The sequence below is a fragment of the Salvelinus fontinalis genome, chromosome 12, assembly GCF_029448725.1.
Source record: "Salvelinus fontinalis isolate EN_2023a chromosome 12, ASM2944872v1, whole genome shotgun sequence".
Taxonomy (NCBI): domain Eukaryota; kingdom Metazoa; phylum Chordata; class Actinopteri; order Salmoniformes; family Salmonidae; genus Salvelinus; species Salvelinus fontinalis.
The window spans coordinates 39,110,712-39,136,041 of NC_074676.1; the positions used below are offsets into that span (position 1 = coordinate 39,110,712).

General features: G+C 41.9%; 1 protein-coding gene across 1 annotated transcript in view; it reads right to left on the reverse strand.

Annotated features, from left to right (window-relative positions):
* Positions 1 to 25,330, reverse strand: part of LOC129867368 (cAMP-specific 3',5'-cyclic phosphodiesterase 4C-like) — a 151,127-nt gene that overhangs the window by 108,522 nt on the left and 17,275 nt on the right. Inside the window, exon 3 of the mRNA XM_055940726.1 lies at positions 3,366 to 3,568. Within this exon, the coding sequence (XP_055796701.1) occupies positions 3,366 to 3,568 (203 nt within the window). The remainder of the gene's footprint in view (positions 1 to 3,365; positions 3,569 to 25,330) is intronic.

A 25,330-nucleotide genomic window follows, 5' to 3' on the forward strand; every position in this document is an offset into this window, starting at 1 on the left:
GCAGTCAATATTAATCGTCACCTTATTTCAGTCTCATCTGAAAGTTGTACGTTTTTGGTTATCTTCACAAACTCTGGCTAACAAGTTGAATCAGCAATACAAAAGTGGGTTTAATTATTTATTTACTCAATAACTAACTAATCACACAGAATTACATATACACAGAATGAATCATACCTTGAATACAAATTATGTCATAAAGGCAAATGTCACTAGGGGACGGAACAGATATGACAGCTGGTTACACAAAGAAAAGGGGGGGTTGAGTTTGAGTGAAAGAGCGGGAAGACTGAAGAACAAAGGGAGAAGCGATGTCTCTATCGGGCCGTAGGCAGCTACTCTATCGTAAATACATCATCTTATGCATTCTAAATTACCGCCCATTTGGAAAAGGAAAATGCAATAAATATTTACTCGGAGCTGCGCTTCAAAAGGTTGGTGGTAGATGGAAGGCCGTGTTGCCCAACAGAGTCCTTTGAAGAGTGTCTCTGGTGGTGAACGGGAAACGTTGTAGTGTCGTCGTTGTGTGGTAGACGGGATACTCTGTCCGTCCTTTCCTAGCCCACGTTTACAGCGGCCGCTGCTAACTCAACGGCTAGGAGGTATCACTTCTGTAGCGAATAAGAGTTCAAAGTTCATACCATTCGCAACCAAAGCTCACGCTGTAGTTATTATCTGAATCCTTCTGACATCGGACCATCATCCTAATGTACCCAGAACAGGAGGTTACATTTTCGTCAAGGGCTTACATAGTGGAGGGAGAGAAGGATGTGTTTCATAGTTTATAACCCATGTCTCTTCACAGGGGCGGGCCACTGATTGAGCAGAGCCCTAACCTTATGAAAACCCAAATCTCTCATTTGGAAGCTAAAATTACATTTCATCTTTTCACAAATACTTTTATATTTAAACATTTGAATTGCACAACAATTCCATGTGAATCTGATAACTATAATGTGTAGACTTTCCCAGATACAGTTAATGTCGTCCTGTCATCAGTCATAATGTCTCAGATGACAACCGAACTGACATCATATTCATTAAATACCAACGCATATTTTCAACTGGTTCTATTACCGAAATATGGTTCCTTTCCCCCCACTTGTTTGATGTTCCCAGACTCTCTATGTTTAAGAAAGGCTATTCAAGAGTCCCTCTGTAGAGGGAAGGGAGAAAGGTATTTATGGGGGGGGGGGGGGGGGGGGGATCATAAACCTTACCCACAGGCCAACGTCATGACAACACCCATGTGGAAGCACCTGCTTTCAATATATTTTGTATCTCGCATTTACTGAAGTGTTTCCATTATTTTGGCAGTTACCTGCATCTTGTAATTCTCAACCATAAAAAGGCAATAACACTCCCCATAGCCCTGACATACAGTAATAGTTCTTCAACAGTAATAGACCTTTGACAGTAATAGACCTTTGAAAGTAATAGACTTTCGAATGCATCCTGTACCCAAAAGACATGGATAATTGCACAACATTTTCCAATGAATTACAGAGGAATCCTTTTTTCTACCTTTATCTCTATTTATGTGCATGTCACTGTGCCCTTTTCCTGGCATTGCAAACATCGAGAATAGGAGAGTGAGACGGGGAGAGAGAGAGGGGTTGTCCAGACTTTTCAGAACTATGAGCTGAACATAAGTATGCCAGTGGAAGGGAAGACAGTAGCTGGTGACCCAACTGTAGATTGTGACTACTATTATCTCCCATTTTAGCCAATTCAGTTGCAGTCATTCTCTTTTAGGGATTTTTCTGTCATGAAACGTTTTAAAATCACTTAATGAACCATAAACCAAATTGTTATTTAAAACACTATAAACGTAGGTCTACCTTTACTTCTTACTTCTGTGAACTTTTATTATCCTCCCTCCTCATGAGGGAGAAAAATGTGAAAATATCTTAAAGTATATTACAGTATGTGGGTTTGTTGTAACAGAATAATAAGACACGAGGCAATATTTCTTAAACTTACTGAAGGCAAATAATTGAATATAAATGTTGATATTAGTTGACGAGGGTCTTCAACATTATTGTGTTTTGATGCATTTCTAATATTTTTAAGACTTTTGCTGGTGGATGTTTTCTAAGACCCGTTTTTCCATCTGTTTGACCAGAAATCAAAGCTTCTGCTTATTATATGGAAATGGTTGAAAATGTTATATATGCCTTAATATCTCAAAAATATAGACTCATAGCTTTCATTTGACACCAAATTCGGGTCCTTTCCATGGAATGCCAACCGCAAAACATGCCGAAAGAGAGCGAGCGAGCGATATAAAAGAGAGGTAGAGAGATGAGACAACTAAAAACAGAGAACACAGAGGACTGAGAGGAAGAAAGAAAAATGTCAAAGACGTAAACAGAGAAAGGGAGAAAGAGAGAGAAAGACATGAGACATAAATGGACATGGAGAGAGAGACAACCATCCAAGACTCTCCCCCTCCCCCATTTCTTCCCACTTGCCTCTTCCCACCATTCCAGTAATTACCCGTCATTTCAAAAAACGCCCGCCATACAGAATCCTGCATCTTTTCCTGCTGTCTGGCCTCTGTGATGTCGAGAAGCAGACTGTAGAGCCATCAGCTCAAGCACAGACACAGTGTGTGGGTGGAGAGGCTAGATGTAGCGCCCGGCCGAAACAAAATGTGGATACACGAACACACACACACTAAAGCAGTGACCTCCACTGACCCGAGGCTGGGAGAGAGCGAGTTAGGTAGCAGCCGTCAGAGAGAAGGCTTTTCTTAACCCCCTCTGGGCCTGGAGAGATACGGGATTCAGAGAGATTAAGCGCAGCCAAGAACATGAAGGTCGATGAGCACGTACTTAGAGAAGTAGGGGCAGGCAGGCGTGATGGGAAGACGCGGTGTGAGTGAGTGCATAAACACACAGACATCTGGGGACAAACAGACACCGGCCACGCCCACACACATCCACAAAAGTTATTCAGTCTCTGCTCCTCTCAGGCTTGGCTGCAAGAATAGATGGATTCAAAAACCAAATGTCACTGGTGCAATTTGACAAAAAGTCAGTTGACAATCTGTCCTTCTGAGATTACATAATATTTTCCTGAAGTGTGGAGTAAATTCAAACCCCAGCATAAGACATCAATATCACACAGTAGCCTTCTCAATGAATCACACTGTGGACCTCTCATGGCTTGTTGAGCACATGGAGGGGAGAAAAAGAGGGAGAGAAACGAGAGATTGTGAGTACTCAAGGGACAGAGTGAGAAATAAAGAGAGGCAGCTCACTTGAGAGTGAGTGTTGACAGTAAATGAGACAAAAAACAAAGTGAGAGAGAGAGAGCATTAGAGTGAGATAGTTGAAAGATTAACAAGCTGCTCCACTGACTTGCAGTCGTCGATGGTTTCCAGGCTCGTGGCCTCTACGCCAGCCAGGGCCTTCCTATAGAGAGCTTCCAGGTGTAGAAGCCTGCGGTTGTCCTGGGCGTAGGTGGAGTGGCGCCGGGACAGCGGGGGCAGCAGCACCGTCCCTGAGAAACGCCGACACAATGCATAGCTGTGATTGGCCAGGGGGAGAGAGTCCCGTCGACTCTGTGGAGGAAACAAAACACTACTAATCAGAGGACAGGTATTATGATAAATTAATTATATATACACTGACACAATTTAAAACACAAGATGTAAAGTTTTGGTCCCGTGAGCTGAAATAAAAGATCCCAGAAATGTTCCATATGCACAAAAAGCTTATTTATCTCAAATTCTCTGGACAAATGTGTTTACATCCCTGTTAGTGAGCATTTCACCTTTGTCAAGATAATACAGCCATCTGACAGGTGTGGCATAACAAGACGCTGATTAAACAGTATGATCATTACACAGGGGCACCTTGTGCTGGGGACAATAAAAGGCCAATCTAAAATGTGCAGTTTTGTCACACAAGACAATGCCACAGATGTCTCAAGTTGAGGGAGCTTCCAAATTGGCATACTGACTGCAGAAATGTGCACCAGGGCTGTTGTCAGATAATTTTATGTTCATTTCCCTACCATAAACCGCCCCCAACGTCATTCTAGAGAATTTGGCAATACATCAAACTGCCCTCACAACCGCAGACCACGTGTAACCATGCCAGCCCAGGAACTCCAGATCCAGCTTCTTCACCTGCGGGATTGTCTGAGACCAGCCACCTGGACAGCTAATGAAACTGTGGGTTTGCACAACCAAAGAATTTATTCACAAATTGTCAGAAACCGTCTCAGGGAAGCTCATCGGTGTGCTCATCGTCCTCACCAGGGTCTTGACCTGACTGCAGTTCAGTGTCGTAACTCATTTCAGGGGGCAAATGCTCACCTTAGATGGCCACTGGCACACTGGAGAAGAGTGCTCTTCACGGATGAATCCCGGGTTTCAACTGTACCAGGTAGAGGGCGTCGTGTGGGCGAACGGTTTGCTGATGTCAACATTGTGAACCGAGTCCCCCACTGTGGCTTCTTCCATGGTCTGCATACTCAGACATTTGGGATGCTCTGGATCGACATGTACGACAACGTGTTCCAGTTGCCGCCTACATCCAGCAACTTCTCACAACCATTGAAGAGCAGTGGGATTATGGCTGTTGCGGTGATTGTATTACCGCCACACCTGGCAGACACGAGGCGGCAGTCAAATTTCACGTGACCGTTTAGTCACTGTAATTAGGCTTCGCCAAGCTCTGATGCTGCTGATGGCCTACCAAACTTGCTAACTGCCTGGTACTCAGCACTCTCTTGTCCCTCTAATCACTCTGACATCAATGCAAATGTAATGCAAATGTAATCAAAAATCTAAATCAAACACTTAATGAGAGCCCATGAGCTCATGTTGCGCAACATTTCTATAGGCTATGCAACTGCTGGAGAAAACAGAGTGATGGCCGCTGACAAAAAGACAAGGATCCCATCAGCTTTCTATAGGCTAGGCCTACTATATTTATTCCTCAACTTTCCTAATATTAAGCACATAGCTTCTCTTTACAACAGGAGTATAGCCTACCTGGCTGGCATGAAAATTAAGGGAAAAGCAGTTCTCCATTCGCTATTTAAGTACATAGATGACAAGTATTTTTCCCCTGCCCCGATACAGGTGCAATAATGGTCCATTCTAAATCAAAACGTCCCGTTCTAAATCAAAACAAATGTCACATGTATTACATATAGTGGGGAGAACAAGTATTGGATACACTGCCGATTTTGCAGGTTTTCCTACTTACAAAGCATGTAGAGGTCTGTAATTTTTATCATGGGTACACTTCAACTGTGAGACGGAATCTAAAACAAAAATCCAGACAATCACATTGTATGATTTTTAAGTAATTCATTAGCATTTTATTGCATGACATAAGTATTTGATACATCAGAAAAGCAGAACTTAATATTTGGTACAGAAACCTTTGTTTGCAATTACAGAGATCATACGTTTCCTGTAGTTCTTGACCAGGTTTGCACACACTGCAGCAGGGATTTTGGCCCACTCTTCCATACAGACCTTCTCCAGATCCTTCAGGTTTCGGGGCTGTCGCTGGGCAATATGGACTTTCAGCTCCCTCCAAAGATTTTCTATTGGGTTCAGGTCTGGAGACTGGCTAGGCCAGTCCAGGACCTTGAGATGCTTCTTACGGAGCCACTCCTTAGTTGCCCTGGCTGTGTGTTTCAGGTCGTTGTCATGCTGGAAGACCCAGCCACGACCCATCTTCAATGCTCTTACTGAGTGGAAGAGACTGTGGTCCCAGCTCTCTTCAGGTCATTGACCAGGTCCTGCCGTGTAGTTCTGGGCTGATCCCTCACCTTCCTCATGATCATTGATGCCCCACGAGGTGAGATCTTGCATGGAACCCCAGACCGAGGGTGATTGACCGTCATCTTGAACTTCTTCCATTTTCTAATAATTGCGCCAACAGTTGTTGCCTTCTCACCAAGCTGCTTGCTTATTGTCCTGTAGCCCATCCCAGCCTTGTGCAGGTCTACAATTTTATCCCTGATGTCCTTACACAGCTCTCTGGTCTTGGCCATTGTGGAGAGGTTGGAGTCTGTTTGATTGAGTGTGTGGACAGGTGTCTTTTATACAGGTAACGAGTTCAAGCAGGTGCAGTTAATACAGGGTAATGAGTGGAGAACAGGAGGGCTTCTTAAAGAAAAACTAACAGGTCTGTGAGAGCCGGAATTCTTACAGGTTGGTAGGTGATCAAATACTTATGTCATGCAATAAAATGCAAATTAATTACTTAAAAATCATACAATGTGATTGCCTGGATTTTTGTTTTAGATTCCGTCTCTCACAGTTGAAGTGTACCTATGATAACAATGACAGACCTCTACATGCTTTGTAAGTAGGAAAACCTGAAAAATCGGCAGTGTATCAAATACTTGTTCTCCCCACTGTATATGATTAAATCAAGAATAGTCTGATGGGTGACAATATTAGCCTATCACTTGTGAATAATATATTATCACTTGTAAATGATGCCCAGCGTAACGCAAGAGACAATGCCTTTTTTTTGGCTACTTTTTCTAATCATTGTTGCACACCTCATGTAGCCTAGCCCATAGGCCTATGTGTTTTAGTAAGGTTTGTATCACAACTAGAGGCCAAATAACGGCCACTGGCCGCAAAAGGCAAGGATTTTTTAAGGTGCATTATGGCCAAAGGGGATGCCGCCGTCAAATTCAAGGCATATCAAGTGCTTGTCAAATTGTGAATGAGTGACTGATGAATTGTGTACAGCCTGCACAAAAAACAATGCAGAGCTCATGACTTTCAAGCGACTTAGCCTCATCATTTAGCCTTACAATGTATTAAAAATCTTTCAACCTGTCTAAAATAAACAACGGATTTATTGTGAAGGTGTAGACTATATTACATGGATGTATTAGACTTTTTAAAATGTAGATGTTCCAAAGGTCTACATCAATGGCTTGTAGGCTGTGTGTGGAAGCCAGGTGCTGCTTAAATTGTTTGTTAATTAACAGTAAATTACCGTGAGACCGAAAGTTATTTGCTTGACAATCACCGGCTAACAAAATTTTGTGACCGCCACAGCCCTAAGCGGGACAATATTCCACAGGCCACAATCAACCGGCTGATCAACTCTATGCAAAGGAGAAGTCACGCTGCAAAAGGCAAATGGTGGTCACACTAGATACTGACTGGTTTTCTGATCCACGCCCCTACCTTTTTTAAAGGTATCTGTGAACAACAGATGCATATCTGTATTCCCAGTCATGTTAAATCCAGAGATTATGGCCTAATGAATTTGCTGATTTCCTTATATGAACTTTAACTTGGTAAAATCTTTCAAATTGTTGCATGTTGCGTTTATATTTCTGTTCAGTGTAGTTACAGCATTTTGACAAATAGTATGAAGACATTCAGTCACTGAGCAGTTAGAATGGATTCTCACGACAGGGCAATAACTGCAAGGGTTCAAGGTATCACCTCAACAGGAACCAGTGACTGTAATATGTAACTGTGTATACATGGTTGAAAACAATGTCAGACCATTTGGAAAGGGTGAAATAAGTTCTCTACAAAAAGCCTCACACAAACACCCACTGCCAAAAACACAATTACCAGATTGACAAAGTGGACTCAGCTCCAGACATCTTTTTTCTAAATGTTATTGAGTGCACCAAGCCACCAACCCAAACCATGCTTGACTGGTCTCCTTGTGTTCCAAGGGTGTGTTCGTAAATTCCCTCTGGCTATCTACTCAGATTTCAGAGCACTCTCGTCTGAGTGTGCCACAGCGCAGAATAACTGATGAATTTACGAACGCTCAACACTCATTGAATATGGCCGGTGTCAGTAAATGTCGGCAAAAAAGGTAATTCAATTAAGTTGCCAGCAGCACAGTTAAAGGCACCAACGCTCTGGATAACATGAAAACAGCCTAACCAGCTCTGCCAGGACGAGAAAAATGGTCAGAGAGGTGTTCTCTCATTTATGTCTGGAAGTAACTAGCAAGCTAGATAACATTCGCCAGTTAGCTTGGGTGCCTGACTGCCGTTGTGAGGTCAGACTGCTTGGATCAACCCTACTCCTCAGCCAGAGCATCCAGTGTGCCGTCTGAACGCTCCGAAAGCGAAGCGCTATGAATTTACGAATGGACAATCTGACAATGCTCTGAATTTACGAATGTCCAGAGCACACTCTGAGCGCTCTCTGGCACTCCAATGTGAATTTACAAACGCACCCTAAGGAGTGAGAATTGAGCAACCTGAAAAGTATTGATTGCTGCCTTGTTGTTTACACCTCTGGCCTGCCATCTGTGTGAGTTTGTAGTGTACCCATTTAGAAGCAAATGTTACCCAATGTGCAATAGATCAGTTCTGTAATATCAACTAACTGCATTTTAACGGCTCAACAAAATGGGTTGGAAAAAAGCTACAAAAACAACCAGTCAAACATAGTTTCATTATATTGCCCTCTTAGGCAGCATATAAAGCAGTCTGTTGAATGTTCCACACTAAGACACTGGCGGGTCAGAAGCTAAATATGCAATTGAGGCTGACTGTGCTTTTGCTTTGTGGCCATCATTCAGGCCTGGCTGTTTCATGTTGTTTCGTATTGACATCCACGTTTCATATAGTCGTCCATGTTTTTTCATATCACCATCCATGTTGTTTCATATTTCCATAGATGTTGTTTCAGATTGCTGTCCATGTTTTTTCATATTGCCAGCCAGCGCACCACAGTATAGTAGAGCTCAGAGTAAGGAAGTCCTGTGTCATGCAGAGAGATTGATTGCCAATCGTCTTTACATTCCATCGAGTGGGTATCGCCAGTTTGCAATACCAAACAAGTTGTGAGCTTCAGAATCTCGTGAAACCCAAATGACTTGACAGTTCCCAAGTCACCGGATTTGACTGAAGTGAAGTGGTCTGCCAGAGTATACTATTCAATTTCTATTTGCTCCTAAGGATTGGTCTGGATATAGTTCTACCTGGGATTATTTTGAGCCTGGGTACCGTGGTGGCAAAATGTGTAGATACAGTGCCTTCGGAAAGTATTCAGACCCCACATTTTGTTACATTACAGCCTTATTCTTAAATGGATTAAATAAAAACATATTCCTTATCAATCTACACATAATACCCCATAATGAAAAAGTGAAAACAGGTTTGTATAAGGTTTTAAGAATTAGTGTTTTCCTTTTTCCATAAATAATAAGACATTTCGCTATGAGACTCGAAACTGAGCTCAAGTGCATCCTGTTTCCATTGATCATCTTTAAGATGTTTCTACAACTTGGAGTCCACCTGTGGTAAATTCAATTGATTGGACATGATTTGGAAACGCACACACACCTGTCTATATAACGGTCCCACAGTTGACACTGCATGTCTGAGCAAAAACCAAGCCATGATGTCAAAGGAATTGTCCGTAGAGCTCTGAGACAGGATTTTTTTTAAAGTAACCTTTATTCGGACTAGGCAAGTCAGTTAAGAACAAATTCTTATTTACAATTACGGCCTACCCCGGCCAAACCCTAACCTGGACGACGCTGGGCCAATTGTGCACCACCCTATGGTGACTCCCAATCACGGCATGTTGTGATACAGCCTGGAATCGAACCAGGGTCTGTAGTGACGTCTCTAGCACTGAGATGCAGTGCCTTAGACCGCTGCGCCACTCGGGAGCCCCTGAAGATGTGTCGAGTCACAGATCTGGGGAAGTGTACCAAAACATTTCTGCAGCATTGAAGGTCCGCATGAACACATTGGCCTGCATCATTCTTAAATGGAAGAAGTTTGGAACCACCAAGACTCTTCCTAGATCTGGCCGCCCGGCTAAACAGAGCAATCGGGGGAGAAGGGCCTTGGTCAGGGACGTGACAAAGAACCCGATGGTCACTCTGACAGAGCTCCAGAGTTCCTCTGTGGAGATGGGAGAACCTTCCAGATGGACAACCATCTCTGCAGCACTCCACCAATCAGGCCTTTATGGTAGAGTGGCCAGACTCTCAGACCATGAGAAACAAGATTCTCTGGTCTGATGAAACCAAGATTGAACTCTGCTGTGGGGATGTTTTTCAGCGGCAGGGACTGGGAGATTAGTCACGTTCGAGGGAAACCTGAATGGAGCAAAGTACATAGAGATCCTTGATGAAAACCTACTCCAGAGCGCTCAGGACCTCAGACTGTGGCTTTGGGACAAGTATCTGAATGTCCTTGAGTAGCCCCACCAGAGCCCAGACTTGAACCTGATCGAACATCTCTGGAGAGACCTGAAAATAGCTGTGCAGCGACGCTCCCCATCCAACCTCACAGACCTTGAGAGGATCTGCAAAGAGGAAATGGGAGAAACTACTCAAATACAGGTGTGACAAGCTTGTCACGTCATACCCAAGAAGACGAGGCTGTAATCGCTCCCAAAGTGCTGAGTAAAGGGGCTGAATACTTATGTAAATGTTATATTTCAGCTTATTTTTAATACATTTGCAAACATTTCTAAAAAACTGTTTTTGCTTTGTCATTATGGGGTATTGTGTGTAGATTGATGAGGGGGGAAAACGATTTAATCTATTTGAGAATAAGGCTGTAAACGTAACAAAATGTGGAAAAAGTCAAGGGGTCTGAATACTTTCCGAATTCACTGTATATGAGTAGATAATGCATATATAAATCTAACTCAGTATATTCTTGTATTGGACAGATTTGAGTTTGATTGCAATTCAAATTAATAACAGTTGTTGTGTTAGTGAAAGAAAGAGAATGTTGTGAATACAAAGCTTTCCAAAAATAATTTGATTAGAAGTAATGGGTAATTGGCATATACTGGAGTACATACAAAATTCTGTAAATTGTACTGAGGGATTGGGATTCCAGTTATGGTAATTAATATTTAATTATACTAATAATTTAATGTTCAACTACCCTGTCTGAGGAGAACAAAAGCTTTTGGCTGTACAAAATCCAGATTTCTGTTTTATTATAATTAGAGTTCTTGAGATTGAAAGTCCTATTACATTAAACCAAAAATAATTATCTTCTATCCTTATCCTTCCTTCCTTATGAGTTCAAGGCAATAATAAGTACAAATAAAGCAGAAATAATCACTTGTACTTTTCCAGTTGTAAACAAGAATACAGCGGCACACTTCAACCCTCTCAACTTAACACTACTGATGAGGAGTGACTGGGTTTTATTCAAAACAAAAAACTGTGTTTTAAGTGAGAATAGGCATTGGTCTGAACCCCCAAAATTAAGAAAATTCACAAGCACCACAATGCCTAAGGGATTCCAGCACACAGCTTTGACCTAATACAGTTGCTGTGTTGGTATTGTACTTCAAACTATGTGTAGGCAGGTGGCTTATGATTCAAACTTTCTCAAACAGCCTAATTAATAGTCTTAGATGAGGTGCTTGCACAATAAATGTGATTTGTACCGCATAGAAGGTAAAGTATTGGATTCTTCACACACCACAGTAAGATATCAGGCCACCTTTTCATACTTTTTTCAAATTAAATGAATGCAAGCGTTTGCTTTTATACTTACAAGACCATCAGGTTTGATTGAGCGGTTTTGTCTTGTAATAATGTGGTGCATGCCTGTATTTCTTTAACCATTTATTTTAGCAAAATATGTAATTGCATTTTTTAAAATCATAATAAACAACCTTTTTTGGTAAGTAGGTGCCCACATAACAGGTGGTGGTTTGTTGGACACAGCAGCTCAGATAGATAGAGCCTGTCTGCATTCCTGATTTCTGTTACTGTTAGTTTACCTGTGTAATATTGAATAAAGCTCAGAACCACTTGTGTTTCAAACATGGTCATTACATTTACATTTAAGTCATTTAGCAGACGCTCTTATCCAGAGCGACTTACAAGTACATACATTCATACTTTTTTGTACTGGTCATGTTTTATCAATTGCTGTGCTGATAGATGGACAGTTCATTACCTCTGACAAAATAAAATGTAGCTTAAAGTTGTTTGTACTTGTATTACTTTTTGTAATAAAGATGGCAACGCAACAGTAATACACATTTACAATAGGCCTGTTTTTTTACACCGGAAGGTGATTATCCAACATTGTTTCTACACCTGCATTGCTTGCTGTTTGGGGTTTTAGGCTGGGTTTCTGTACAGCACTTTGAGATATCAGCTGATGTACGAAGGGCTACATAAATACATTTTGATTTGATATTTAAGCAAAAGGCCCGAGGGGGTGTGGTATAAGGCCAATATACCACATCTAATGGCTGTTTAACATTTTGATCTTGTTCAGCATTAACCACTCCAAATATGACATGGTTCCATATTTGTATCAGTTTGAATCACCTTCAAAAAAATGGGGAACTTTTATTTTTAAGGCGAACCCCAAATTCCACTATTGTGGCTAATCGTGTGGTGTTAGGACAACAATCTATCCCTCAACGTGATCAAGACAAAAGAGATGATTGTGGACTACAGGAAAACGAGGACCGAGCACGCACCCATTCTCATCGACGGGGCTGTAGTGGAGCAGGTTGAGAGCTTCAAGTTCCTTGGTGTCCACATCACCAACAAACTAACATGGTCAAAGCACACCAATACAGTCATGAAGAGGGCACGACAAAACCTATTCCCTCTCAGGAGACTGAAAAGATTTGGCATGGGTCCTCAAAAGGTTCTACAGCTGCACCATCGAGAGCATCCTGATGGGTTGCATCACTGCCTGGTATGGCAACTGTAGTGCCTTGTGGTCGGAGTCCGAGCAGTACATCACCGGGGCCAAGCTTCCTGCCATCCAGGACCTCTTTACCAGGCGGTGTCAGAGGAAGGCCCTAAAAATGGTCAAAGACTCCAGCCACCCTAATCATATTTTGTTCTCTCTGCTACCATACAGCAAGCGGTACCGGAGCGCCAAGTCTAGGTCCAAGAGGCTTCTAAACAGCTTCTACCCCCAAGCCATAAGACTCCTGAACATCTAATCAAATGGCTACATCAAATGACATCAATATTTTACACTGCTGCTACTCTGTTATTATCTATGCACAGTCACATTAACTTCTCTGGGATGTGGGAAGCTAGCGTCCCACCTCGCCAACAGCCAGTGAAATTGCAGGGCGCCAAATTCAAAACAGAAATCTCAATTAAAATTCCTCAAACATACAAGCATTATACACCATTTTAAAGATAAACTTCTCATTAATCCAGCCACACTGTCTGATTTCAAAAAGGCTTTACGGCGAAAGCACACCTTGCGAATATGTTAGGTCAGCACCTAGCCACAGAAAAACATACAGCCATTTTCCAAAGAAGGAGAGGTGTCACAGACAGAAATAGCGTTAAAATGAATCACTAACCTTTGATGATCTTCACCGGACGGCACTCCCAGGACTCCCTGTTAGACAATAAATGTGTGTTTTGTTCGATAAAAATCATCTTTATGTCCAAAAACCTAATCTGAAATTGGTGTGTTATGTTCAGAAATGCATTGTCTCAAACAAACATCCGGTGAAAGTGCAGAGAGCCACATCAAAGTACAGAAATACTCATAATAAACATTGATAAAAGATACAAGTGTTATGCATGGAATTATAGATAAACTTCTCCTTAATGCAACCGCTGTGTCAGATTTCAAAAAGGCTTTAGGGCGAAAGCACACCTTAAATATTCACTTACCTTTGATGATCTTCATCAGAATGCACTCCCAGGAATCCCAGTTCAACAATAAATATTTGTTTTGTTCGATAAAGTCCATCATTGATGTCCAAATACCTCCTTTTTGTTCACGCGTTTAGCCCAGCAATCCAAATGCTCAATGTGCGATCACATAGTTCAGACGAAAAGTAAAAAAACTTCTATTACAGTTCGTAGAAACATGTCAAACGATGTATAGAATCAATCTTTAGGATGTTTTTATCATAAATCTTCAATAATGTTTCAACCGGACAATTCCTTTGTCTTTAGAAATGAAAAGGAACGCAGCTAACTCTCACGGTCGTGCGCCTGACTTAGCGCATGGCATTCTGCCAGACACCTGGTTCAAACAGCTCTTATTCGCTCCCCCTTCACAGTAGAAGCCTGAAACAAGGTTCTTAAAGACTGTTGACATCTAGTGGAAGCCTTATGAAGTGCAATATGACCCCATAGACACTATATTGGATAGGCAAAGACTTGAAAACCTACAAACCTCAGATTTCCCACTTCCTGGTTGGATTTTTTCTCAGGTTTTTGCCTGCCATATGAGTTCTGTTATACTCACAGACATCATTCAAACAGTTTAAGAAACGTCTGAGTGTTTTCTATCCAAACCTACTAATTATATACATATTCTAGCTTTTGGGCCTGAGTAGCAGGCAGATTACTCTGGGCACCTTATTCATCCAAGCTACTCAATACTGCCCCCCAGTCCCAAATAAGTTAATAACTCTACCTACGTGTACATATTACCTCAACTAACCGGTGCCCCCACTCATTGACTCAATACCGGTACCCCCCCATATATAGTCTCGCTATTGTTATTTTACTGCTGCACTTTATTTACTCCTTACTTTTATTTCTTATTCATATTTTTTTATTTAAACTGCATTGTTGCTTAGGGGCTCGTAAGTAAGCATTTCACTGTAAGTTGAATTTGGCTCATGTGACTAATAACCTTTTATTTTAATCGTTATTGTGGCTAGCGCCGCACAGGTGTGGATGGCAGTTAGTTTGTTAGTTTGGCACTGTTTATCAGCACACGTGGACTAAAATGACAAAACAGGAGAAGGAACAAATCAAATCAATTTTTATTTGTCATACACATGGTTAGCAGATGTTAATGCGAGTGTAGCGAAATGCTTGTGCTTCTAGTTCCGACAATGCAGTAATAACCAACAAGTAATCTAACCTAATAATTCCACAACTACTACCTTATACACACAAGTGTAAAGGGATAAAGAATATGTACATAAAGATATGAATGAGTGATGGTACAGAACGGCATAGGCAAGATGCAGTAGATGGTATAGTGTACAGTCAATACATATGAGATGAGTAATGTAGGGTATGTAAACATAAAGTGGCATAGTTTAAAGTGGCTAGTGATACATGTATTACATAAAGATGGCAAGATGCAGTGGATGATATACAGTACAGTATATACATATGAGATGAGTAATGTAGGGTATGTAAATATTATTAAGTGGCATTGTTTAAAGTGGCTAGTGATACATTTTTACATAATTTCCATCAATTCTCATTATTAAAAGTGGCTGGAGTTGAGTCAGTATGTTGGCAGCGGCTACTAAATGTTAGTGGTGGCTGTTTAACAGTCTGATGGCCTTGAGATAGACTGAAAAACAGCTTCTCGGTCCCTGCTTTGATGCACCTGTACTGACCTCGCCTTCTGGATGATAGCGGGGTGAACAGGCAGTGGCTCGGGTGGTTGTTGTCCTTGATGATCTTTATGGCCTTCCTGTGACATCGGGTGGTGTAGGTGTCCTGGAGGGCAGGTAGTTTGCCCCCGGTGATGCGTTGTGCAGACCTCACTGCCCTCTGGAGAGCCTTACGGTTGTGGGCGGAGCAGTTGCCGTACCAGGCGGTGATACAGCCTGACAGGATGCTCTCGATTGTGCATCTGTAGAAGTTTGTGAGTGCTTTTGGTGACAAGCCGAATTTCTTCAGACTCCTGAGGTTGAAGAGGCGCTGCTGCGCCTTCTTCACAACGCTGTCTGTGTGGGTGGACCAATTCAGTTTGTCCGTGATGTGTACACCGAGGAACTTAAAACTTTCCACCTTCTCCACTACTGCCCCGTCGATGTGGATAGGGGGGTGCTCCCTCTGCTGTTTCCTGAAGTCCACAATCATCTCCTTTGTTTTGTTGACATTGAGTGAGAGGTTATTTTCCTGACACCACACTCCGAGGGCCCTCACCTCCTCCCTGTAGGCCGTCTCGTCGTTGTTGGTAATCAAGCCTACCACTGTAGTGTCGTCCGCAAACTTGATGATTAAGTTGGAGGCGTGCATGGCCACGTAGTCGTGGGTGAACAGGGAGTACAGGAGAGGGCTCAGAACGCACCCTTGTGGGGCCCCAGTGTTGAGGATCAGCGGGGTGGAGATGTTGTTACCTACCCTCACCACCTGGGGGCGGCCCGTCAGGAAGTCCAGGACCCAGTTGCACAGGGCGGGGTCGAGACCCAGGGTCTCAAGCTTGATGATGAGTTGAGGGTATTATGGTGTTAAATGCTGAGCTGTAGTCGATGAACAGCATTCTCACATAGGTATTCCTCTTGTCCAGATGGGTTAGGGCAGTGTGCAGTGTGGTTGCGATTGCGTCGTCTGTGGACCTATTGGGGCGGTAAGCAAATTGGAGTGGGTCTAGGGTGTCAGGTAGGGTGGAGGTGATATGGTCCTTGACTAGTCTCTCAAAGCACTTCATGATGATGGAAGTGAGTGCTACGGGGCGGTAGTCGTTTAGCTCAGTTACCTTAGCTTTCTTGGGAACAGGAACAATGGTGGCCCTCTTGAAGCATGTGGGAACAGCAGACTGGGATAAGGATTGATTGAATATGTCCTTAAACACACCAGCCAGCTGGTCTGCGCATGCTCTGAGGACGCCGCTGGGAATGCCGTCTGGGCCTGCAGCCTTGCGAGGTTTAACACGTTTAAATGTTTTACTCACCTCGGCTGCAGTAAAGGAGAGCCCGCAGGTTTTGGTAGCGGGCCGTGTCAGTGGCACTGTATTGTCCTCAAAGCGAGCAAAAAAGTTATTTAGTATGTCTGGGAGCAAGACATCCTGGTCCGCGACGGGGCTGGTTTTCTTTTTGTAATCCGTGATTGACTGTAGACCCTGCCACATACCTTGTGTCTGAGCTGTTGAATTGCGACTCTCTTTGTCTCTATACTGGGACTTAGCTTGTTTGATTGCCTTGCGGAGGGAATAGCTACACTGTTTGTATTCAATCATGTTTCCGGTCACCTTGCCCTGGTTAAAAGCAGTGGTTCGCGCTTTCAGTTTCACGCGAATGCTGCCATCAATCCACGGTTTCTGGTTTGGGAATGTTTTAATCGTTGCTGTGGGTACGACATTGTCAATGCACTTTCTAATGAACTCGCTCACCGAATCAGCATATTCGTCAATGTTGTTGTTGGACGCAATGCGGAACATATCCCAATCCACGTGATCGAAGCAGTCTTGAAGCGTGGAATCAGATTGGTCGGACCAGCGTTGAACAGACCTGAGCGCGGGAGCTTGCTGTTTTAGTTTCTGTTTGTAGGCTGGAAGCAACAAAATGGAGTCGTGGTCAGCTTTTCCGAAAGGAGGGCGGGGGAGGGCCTTATATGCGTCGCGGAAGTTAGTATAACAATGATCCAAGGTTTTACCAGCCCTAGTAGCACAATCGATATGCTGATAGAATTTAGGGAGTTTTGTTTTCAGATTAGCCTTGTTAAAATCCCCAGCTACGATGAATGCAGCCTCAGGGTGTGTGTTTTCCAGTTTACAAAGAGTCAGATAAAGTTCGTTCAGGGCCATCGATGTGTCTGCTTGGGGGGGAATATATACGGCTGTGATTATAATCGAAGAGAATTCCCTTGGTAGATAATGTGGTCGACATTTGATTGTGAGGAATTCTAAATCTGGTGAACAGAATGACTTGAGTTCCTGTATGTTGTTATGATCACACCACGTCTCGTTGATCATAAGGCATAAACCCCCGCCCCTCTTCTTACCAGAAAGATGTTTGTTTCTGTCGGCGCGATGCGTGAAGAAACCAGCTGGCTGCACCGACTCTGTTAGCGTCTCTCGAGTGAGCCATGTTTCCGTGAAGCAAAGAATATTACAATCCCTGATGTCTCTCTGGAATGTTACCCGTGCTCGGATTTCATCAACCTTATTGTCAAGAGACTGGACATTGGCGAGTAGTATGCTAGGGAGTGGAGCGCGATGTGCCCGTCTCCGAATCCTGACCAGGAGACCGCCTCATTTGCCTCTTTTTCGGCGTCGTTGTTTAGGGTCACCAGCTGGGATCAGATCCATTGTATTGGGTGGAAGGCAAAACACCAGATCCGCTTCGGGAGAGTCATATTCCTGGTTGTAACGATGGTGAGTTGACGTTACTCTTATATTCAGTAGTTCCTCCCGACTGTATGTAATGAAACCTAAGATTACCTGGGGTACCAATGTAAGGAATAACATACACTGCTCAAAAAAATAAAGGGAACCCTTAAACAACACAATGTAACTCCAAGTCAATCACACTTCTGTGAAATCAAACTGTTCACTTAGGAAGCAACACTGATTGACAATAAATTTCACATGCTGTTGTGCAAATGGAATAGACAAAAGGTGGAAATTATAGGCAATTAGCAAGACACCCCCTAAAAAGGAGTGATTCTGCAGGTGGTGACCACAGACCACTTCTCAGTTCCTATGCTTCCTGGCTGATGTTTTGGTCACTTTTGAATGCTGGCGGTGCTCTCACTCTAGTGGTAGCATGAGACGGAGTCTACAACCAACACAAGTGGCTCAGGTAGTGCAGTTCATCCAGGATGGCACATCAATGCGAACTATGGCAAAAAGGTTTGCTGTGTCTGTCAGCGTAGTGTCCAGAGCATGGAGGCGCTACCAGGAGACAGGCCAGTACATCAGGAGACGTGGAGGAGGCTGTAGGAGGGCAACAACCCAGCAGCAGGACCGCTACCTCCGCCTTTGTGCAAGGAGGAGCACTGCCAGCGCCCTGCAAAATGAACTCCAGCAGGCCACAAATGTGCAAAGCAATGAGGACGGCACGTGTTTCCTTGCAGGTAACCGTGATTGACAGAGGAAGAACAATGATACCAAGCACCACTCTCCTTTTGAAGCTTCCAGTCTGTTAATCGAACTCAATCAGAATGACAGAGTGATCTCCAGCCTTGTCCTTGTCAACACTCACACCTGTGTTAACGAGAGAATCACTGACATGATGTCAGCTGGTCCTTTTGTGGCAGGGCTGTTTTTATGGGATTCAGTTCATTTGCATGGAAAAGAGGGACTTTGCAATTAATTGCAATTCATCTGATCACTCTTCATAACATTCTGGAGTATATGCAAATTGCCATCATACAAATTGAGGCAGCAGACTTTGAAAATTAATATTTGTGTCATTCTCAAAACTTTTGGCCACGACTGTACGGTGTCCAAGTGTCGGTCGGTCGGAACCGATACCAGCACCATGCAGGTCCCCTAAACAGGGGACTCTACATCTAAGAGGTTTCAGTCACTCAAGAGCGATTGCACATTTATTTATCTTGCTTGGCGAAAATATAATAGTCTAAAACAGTTGATCAAGTAGTTAACCAAGTTAGCAAGCATTTTTTCTTTTGACTGCATGCTGCTGGCTGGCTGGGCTGGTTGCAACCTGTTCTCATAGCATTTCGTATTATTTTGTACATAAATCCGTAAATAAACCACTTAGTATGTTATGTTTCATATGGTATGCATTAATTTGTGGTTGTCCATAATCCATTTCAAATTATATTTACGATTTACAATTCGTATGACATGTTACAAATTGCAATCCGTATGATCTAAGCCACCCGAGCCAGAAAGTGAGGTCCAGAAGGTGGTCAGTACAGGTGCATCAAAGCCTGGACCAAGAAACTGAAAAACAGTTTCTATCTCAAGGCCATCAACTGTTAAATAGCAATCACTAGCAGCCTCCAGATTCAGAAACTACATCAAATAATTAATTAAAAGTGCTATAGCTACACATTTAAAGTGTAAGTGCAATATGCTGTATACTCGACGGACAAACAGACAATCTGTTTTGATGTTCTTTTGAATAAGTCTCTTTCCCTTTGTCCAGCTGCTGCGACTGAGTTTTGAGTTAAGGGGATGAGTACTGTCCTGTAAAAATGCTTTCAAGTTTTAGGAAGATGAGTTGTGTACACAGGTTGGTGGCTGATTCTTGATCTATACCAGTTATCCTTCCCGCCATCTTAATTAAGCGCTGAAGTTTGACTCGGTCTTGCACTTGCATGTTTCCAAACATGAATATCAGACCAAAGGACAGCACACTCTGCAGAGCAGATTTATAGAACATTTGTAAGATATGGTGGTGGACATTAAAATGGTTCAGTTTGTGTTTTTTTTTTAAACATACATTTCCATCGCTTTTGATTTCTTAACATTTATTTGCTGAAAGTTTCTCTGTCAAAACCTTGAAGAGAGGCTTGGTCTGGGTGAAGGAAACCCAAAACAGCAGTGTCATATGCATATTTAAAGAATTTGTGGGCTGATTCAGAGGCTTGACAATTGTTTGTGTACAGTGTGTACAGTATCAGTGAAAGTACGCAACCTTGAGGGGCTCTTGTATTCACCATTCCAGATGTAGAGATGGTGGAGTTAACCTTCACTTGTTGAGTACGGTTCACAAGGAAACTATTAATCCACATGACCAGTAGAGAGTTGACATCCAAATTCACCAGCTTATCCACCAGTAGATGGGTAGGATGATGTTAAACTCGCTACTGAAGTCAATTAATACAATTTTCACTAGGCTATTTGCCTTTTCTAAATGTTCGTAGATGTTGTTCATAATGACCAGTAACTCAATATACAACAGCCCTGGAGGCATGGTAGGCCAAATTGGTTTGGAGCTAATTGGGATGAGAGACCAGAGAGAATGTTTAATAATCTTTTCAAAAACATTTCATTAAGTACAGATGTCAGGGCTACAGGGCGTACGTTGTTATTTTCTTTTGGCCTGTTGTTTTTAGGTACTGGGACATTCAGCCACTTCTTCCTTAAGTCTGGAACTATCCCACAGTTCAGTGATAGCTGGAACAGCTTCTGGAAAGGTAATGCGAGCTGGTATGCGCATGCCTGAAGTGCCTTGCTGCTGACGCTGTCTGGACCATATGATGTGTGTGTTGACACGTACCCTGCCCTGAACTTAGTCACTGTCACTAGCCGGCTACCACCCCGTTACTCAACCATGCAGCTTAGAGCCTGCTGCCCTATTTACATAGACATGGAACACTAGTCACATTAATAATGGAACACTGGTCACTTGAATAATGTTTACTTACTGTATTCTAGTTAAGGCCATCCTATTCAACTATTGCGGTACATATTCTATTATATCCTACATATTCTTCAGATATACTACATATTCTATCCACATAATGTCCATAATGTCTATACATCCCATTACATATATACAGTACCAGTCAACAGTTGACACCTACTCATTCCAGGGTTCTTTATTTTACTATTTTCTACATTGTAGAATAATAGTGAAGACATCAAAACTATGAAATAACACATATGGAAACATGTAGTAACCCAAAAAAAGTATTGAAAACAAAGTGAAAATATAATTTATATTTGAGATTCTTCAAAGTAGCCACCCCTTATCTTAATAACATCTTTGCACACTCTTGGCATTTTCTCAACCAGCTTCATGAGGAAGTCACCTGGAACGCAATTAAATTAACAGGTGTGCCTTTTTAGAAGAAGTTAATTTATGGAATTTCTTTCCTTTTTAATGCGTTTGAGCAAATCAGTTGTGTAAAGACAAGGTAGGGGTGTTATAGAGAAGATAGCCCTATTTGGTAAAAGACCAAGTCCATATTATGGCAAGAACAGCTCAAATAAGCAAAGAGAACTGACAGTGCATCATTACTAAGACATGAAGGTCAGTCAATCCGGAAATTTCAAGAACTTTGAAAGTTTCTTCAAGTGCAGTCACAAAAACCATCAAGCGCTATGATGAAACTGTCTCTCATGAGGACCACCACAGGAAAGGAAGACCCAGAGTTACCTCTGCTGCAGAGGATAAGTTCATTAGATTTACCAGCCTCAGATTGCAGCCCAAATAAATGCTTCAGAGTTCAAGTAGCAGACACATCTCAACATCAACTATTCAGAGGAGACTGCATGAAATCAGGCCTTCATGGTCGAATTGCTGCAAAGAAACCATTACTAAAGGAGACAAATAAGAAGAAGAGACTTGCTTGGGCTAAGAAACATGAGCAATGAACATTAGACCGGTGTGTCCCTTGAGTGATACGCCATCCCATCTGGTTTGTGCTGAGTGGGACTATCATTTGTTTTTCAACATGGCAATGACCCAACACACCTCCAGGCTGTGTAAGGGCTATTTGACCAAAAATGAGTGCTGCATCAGATGACCTGACCTCCACAATCACCCGACCTCAACCCAATTGAGATGGTTTGGGATGAGTTGGACCGCAGAGTGAAGAAAAAGCGGCCAACAAGTGCTCAGCATATGTGGGAACTCCTTCAAGACTGTTGGAAAAGCATTTCAGGTGATGCTGGTTGAGAGAATGCTAAGAGTTTGCAAAGCTGTCATCAAGGCTATTTGAAGAATCTCAAATATAAAACACTTTTTTGGTTACTACATGATTCCATATGTGTTATATCATTGCTTTGATGTCTTCCCTATTATTCTACAATGTAGAAATTTGTAAAAATAAAGAAAAAACCTTGAATGAGTAGGTGTTCTGAAACTTTTGACCGGTAGCTTTTAACTTTTGACCGGTCGACCTCTACTAGGTTTGCTACCTAGTAGAGGTCGACCGATTAATGGGAATGGCCGATTTCAAGTTTTCATAACAATCGGAAAATTGGTATTTTTGGACACCGACTTGGCCGTTTTTTGTTGTTTTACATCTTTATTTATCATCTCGGCAAGTCAGTTTTAAGAACACATTCATATTTTCAATGACGGCCTAGGAACGGTGGGCTAACTGCCTTGTTCAGGGGCAGCATGACATATTTTTACCTTGTCAGCTCGGGGATTCAATCTTGCAACCTTACAGTTAACTAGTCCAACGCTCTAACCACCTGATTACAATGCACTCCACGAGAAGACTGCCTGTTACGCGAATGCAGTAAGAAGCCAAGGTAAGTTGCTAGCTAGCATTAAACTTATCTTATAAAAAAAACTATCAATCAATCATAATCCCTAGTTAACTACACATGGTTGATAATATTACTAGTTTATCTAGCAAGTCCTGCGTTGCATATAATCGATGCGGTGCGTATACGCGAAAAGGACTGTCTTGCTGCAATGTGTACCTAACCATAAACATCAATGCTTTTCTTAAAATCAATACACAAGTATATATTTTTAAACCTGCATTTTTAGTTAATATTGCCTGCTAACCTGGCTCGTTGCAAACTCTGTAAAGACTATTTCTTCTAAACAAAGACAGCCAGCGTCGCCAAACGGGAATGATTTATCAAAAGCGCATTTGCGAAAAAAGCACAATCGTTGCACGACTGTACCTAACCATAAACATCAATGCCTTTTTAAAAATCAATACACAGAAGTATATATTTTTAAACATGCATATTTTGCTAAAAGAAATCCAGGTGAGCAGGCAATATTAACCAGGTGAAATTGTGTGACTTCTCTTGCGTTCATTGCACGCAGAGTCAGTGTATATGCAACAGTTTGGGCCGCCTAAATTGCCAGAATTTTACGTAATTATGACATAACATTGAAGGTTGTGCAATGTAACAGGAATATTTAGACTTATGGATGCCTCCCGTTATATAAAACACGGGACGGTTCCGTATTTCACTGAAAGAATAAACGTCTTGTTTTCGAGATGATAGTTTCCGGATTCGACCATATTAAAGACCTAAGGCTCGTATTTCGGTGTGTTATTATGTTATAACTAAGTCTATGATTTGATATTTGATAGAGCAATCTGACTGAGCGATGGTAGGCACCAGCAGGCTCGTAAGCATTCATTCAAACAGCACTTTCGTGCGTTTTGCCAGCAGCTCGGCGCTGTGCTTCAAGCATTGAGCTGTTTATGACTTCAAGCCTATCTACTCCTGAGATTAGGCTGGTGTAACTGATGTGAAATGGCTAGCTAGTTAGCGGGGTGCTCGCTAATAGCGTTTCAAACGTCACTTGCTCTGAGACTTGGAGTGGTTGTTCCCCTTGCTCTGCATGGGTGACGCTGCTTCGAGGGTGGCTGTTGTCGATGTGTTCCTGATTCGATCCCAGGTAGGGGCGAGGAGAGGGACGGAAGCTGTACTGTTACACTGGCAATACTAAAGTGCCAATAAGAACATCCAATAGTCAAAAGGTATATGAAATACAAATCGTATAGAGAGAAATTGTCCTATAATAAATACAACCTAAAACTTCTTACCTGGGAATATTGAAGACTCCTGTTAAAAAGGAACCACCAGCTTTCATATGTTCTCATGTTCTGAGCAAGGAACTTAAACGTTAGCTTTTTTACATGGCACATATGGCACTTTTACTTTCTTCTCCAACACTTTGTTTTTGCATTATTTAAACCAAATTGAACATGTTTCATTATTTATTTGAGGCTAAATTGATTTTATTGATGTATTATATTAAATTAAAATAAGTGTTTATTCAGTATTGTTGTAATTGTCATTATTACAAATACATTTAAAAAATATCAAAAATAAAAAACATTTAAAAATAATAATTATTTATTTTTTAAATCGGCATGGGCTTTTTTGGTCCTCCAATAAATCGGTATCGGCGTTGAAAAATCAAAATAAATAAATAAATAAATAAAAAAATAAAAAACTTTTTAAATCCGTCAACCTCTACTACCTAGCCAACGTTAACTCTCATGTGACTGGTATAACGTTACATTAGCTAGCTAATCAAAATATCTGTTTGCATTTATTGATTCACCTCAGCATGAATAACACCATATTGCTAGCTATATACAGTAGCCTAGGTTTGTTCGCATACACTTCTTATGACTGGCAGTGGCAGCATGGTGCAAGCAACTGTGTTGTTGCCGAGCAATCAACCCCATGTTATAACTGAGTTTCGGTTAAAAACTATGTTCGCATGGTCAGAAATGCTACAAAAAGGAAGCACATTGTTGGTTCTTAACGGACATAAATTACCATGTGAGAGCGATAAAATATACATTTTATAAAATCTGTTGCACCTACAAATTTTGTCAATCCGGCATTTTTTAAAAGTCCAATGGGCACTTTATGGACGCTATAGTCTCTTTTTAACCTGACGTCTAAATTCAGGTAGGTCAGCACAATAAATACTCTTAAAACACAAATTGCTAATGACCCTGTTAAAAAAAATCTGGTATGTGGTTGTCGGTATCGGCCGGACGGCTCATGATGAGGCGGGGAGTGTGTTGTTCACCTCCAATCAAGTTAATTTGCAAATTTTCATAGAGATTGGTGTCATATTGGCTTAGATATGATAGGGAGATTTGAATGTAACATTGAACTTCAATCAATGCATATATATTGTGGGTGCAATAATAAGATTATGGTTCAGGGTAATGGAGGACACCAGATGCTTCACGGTATGCCATTCTGTCTGTTCTTGGTACAGTGCATGTTTTTGGCTCTGATAGGGAATTAC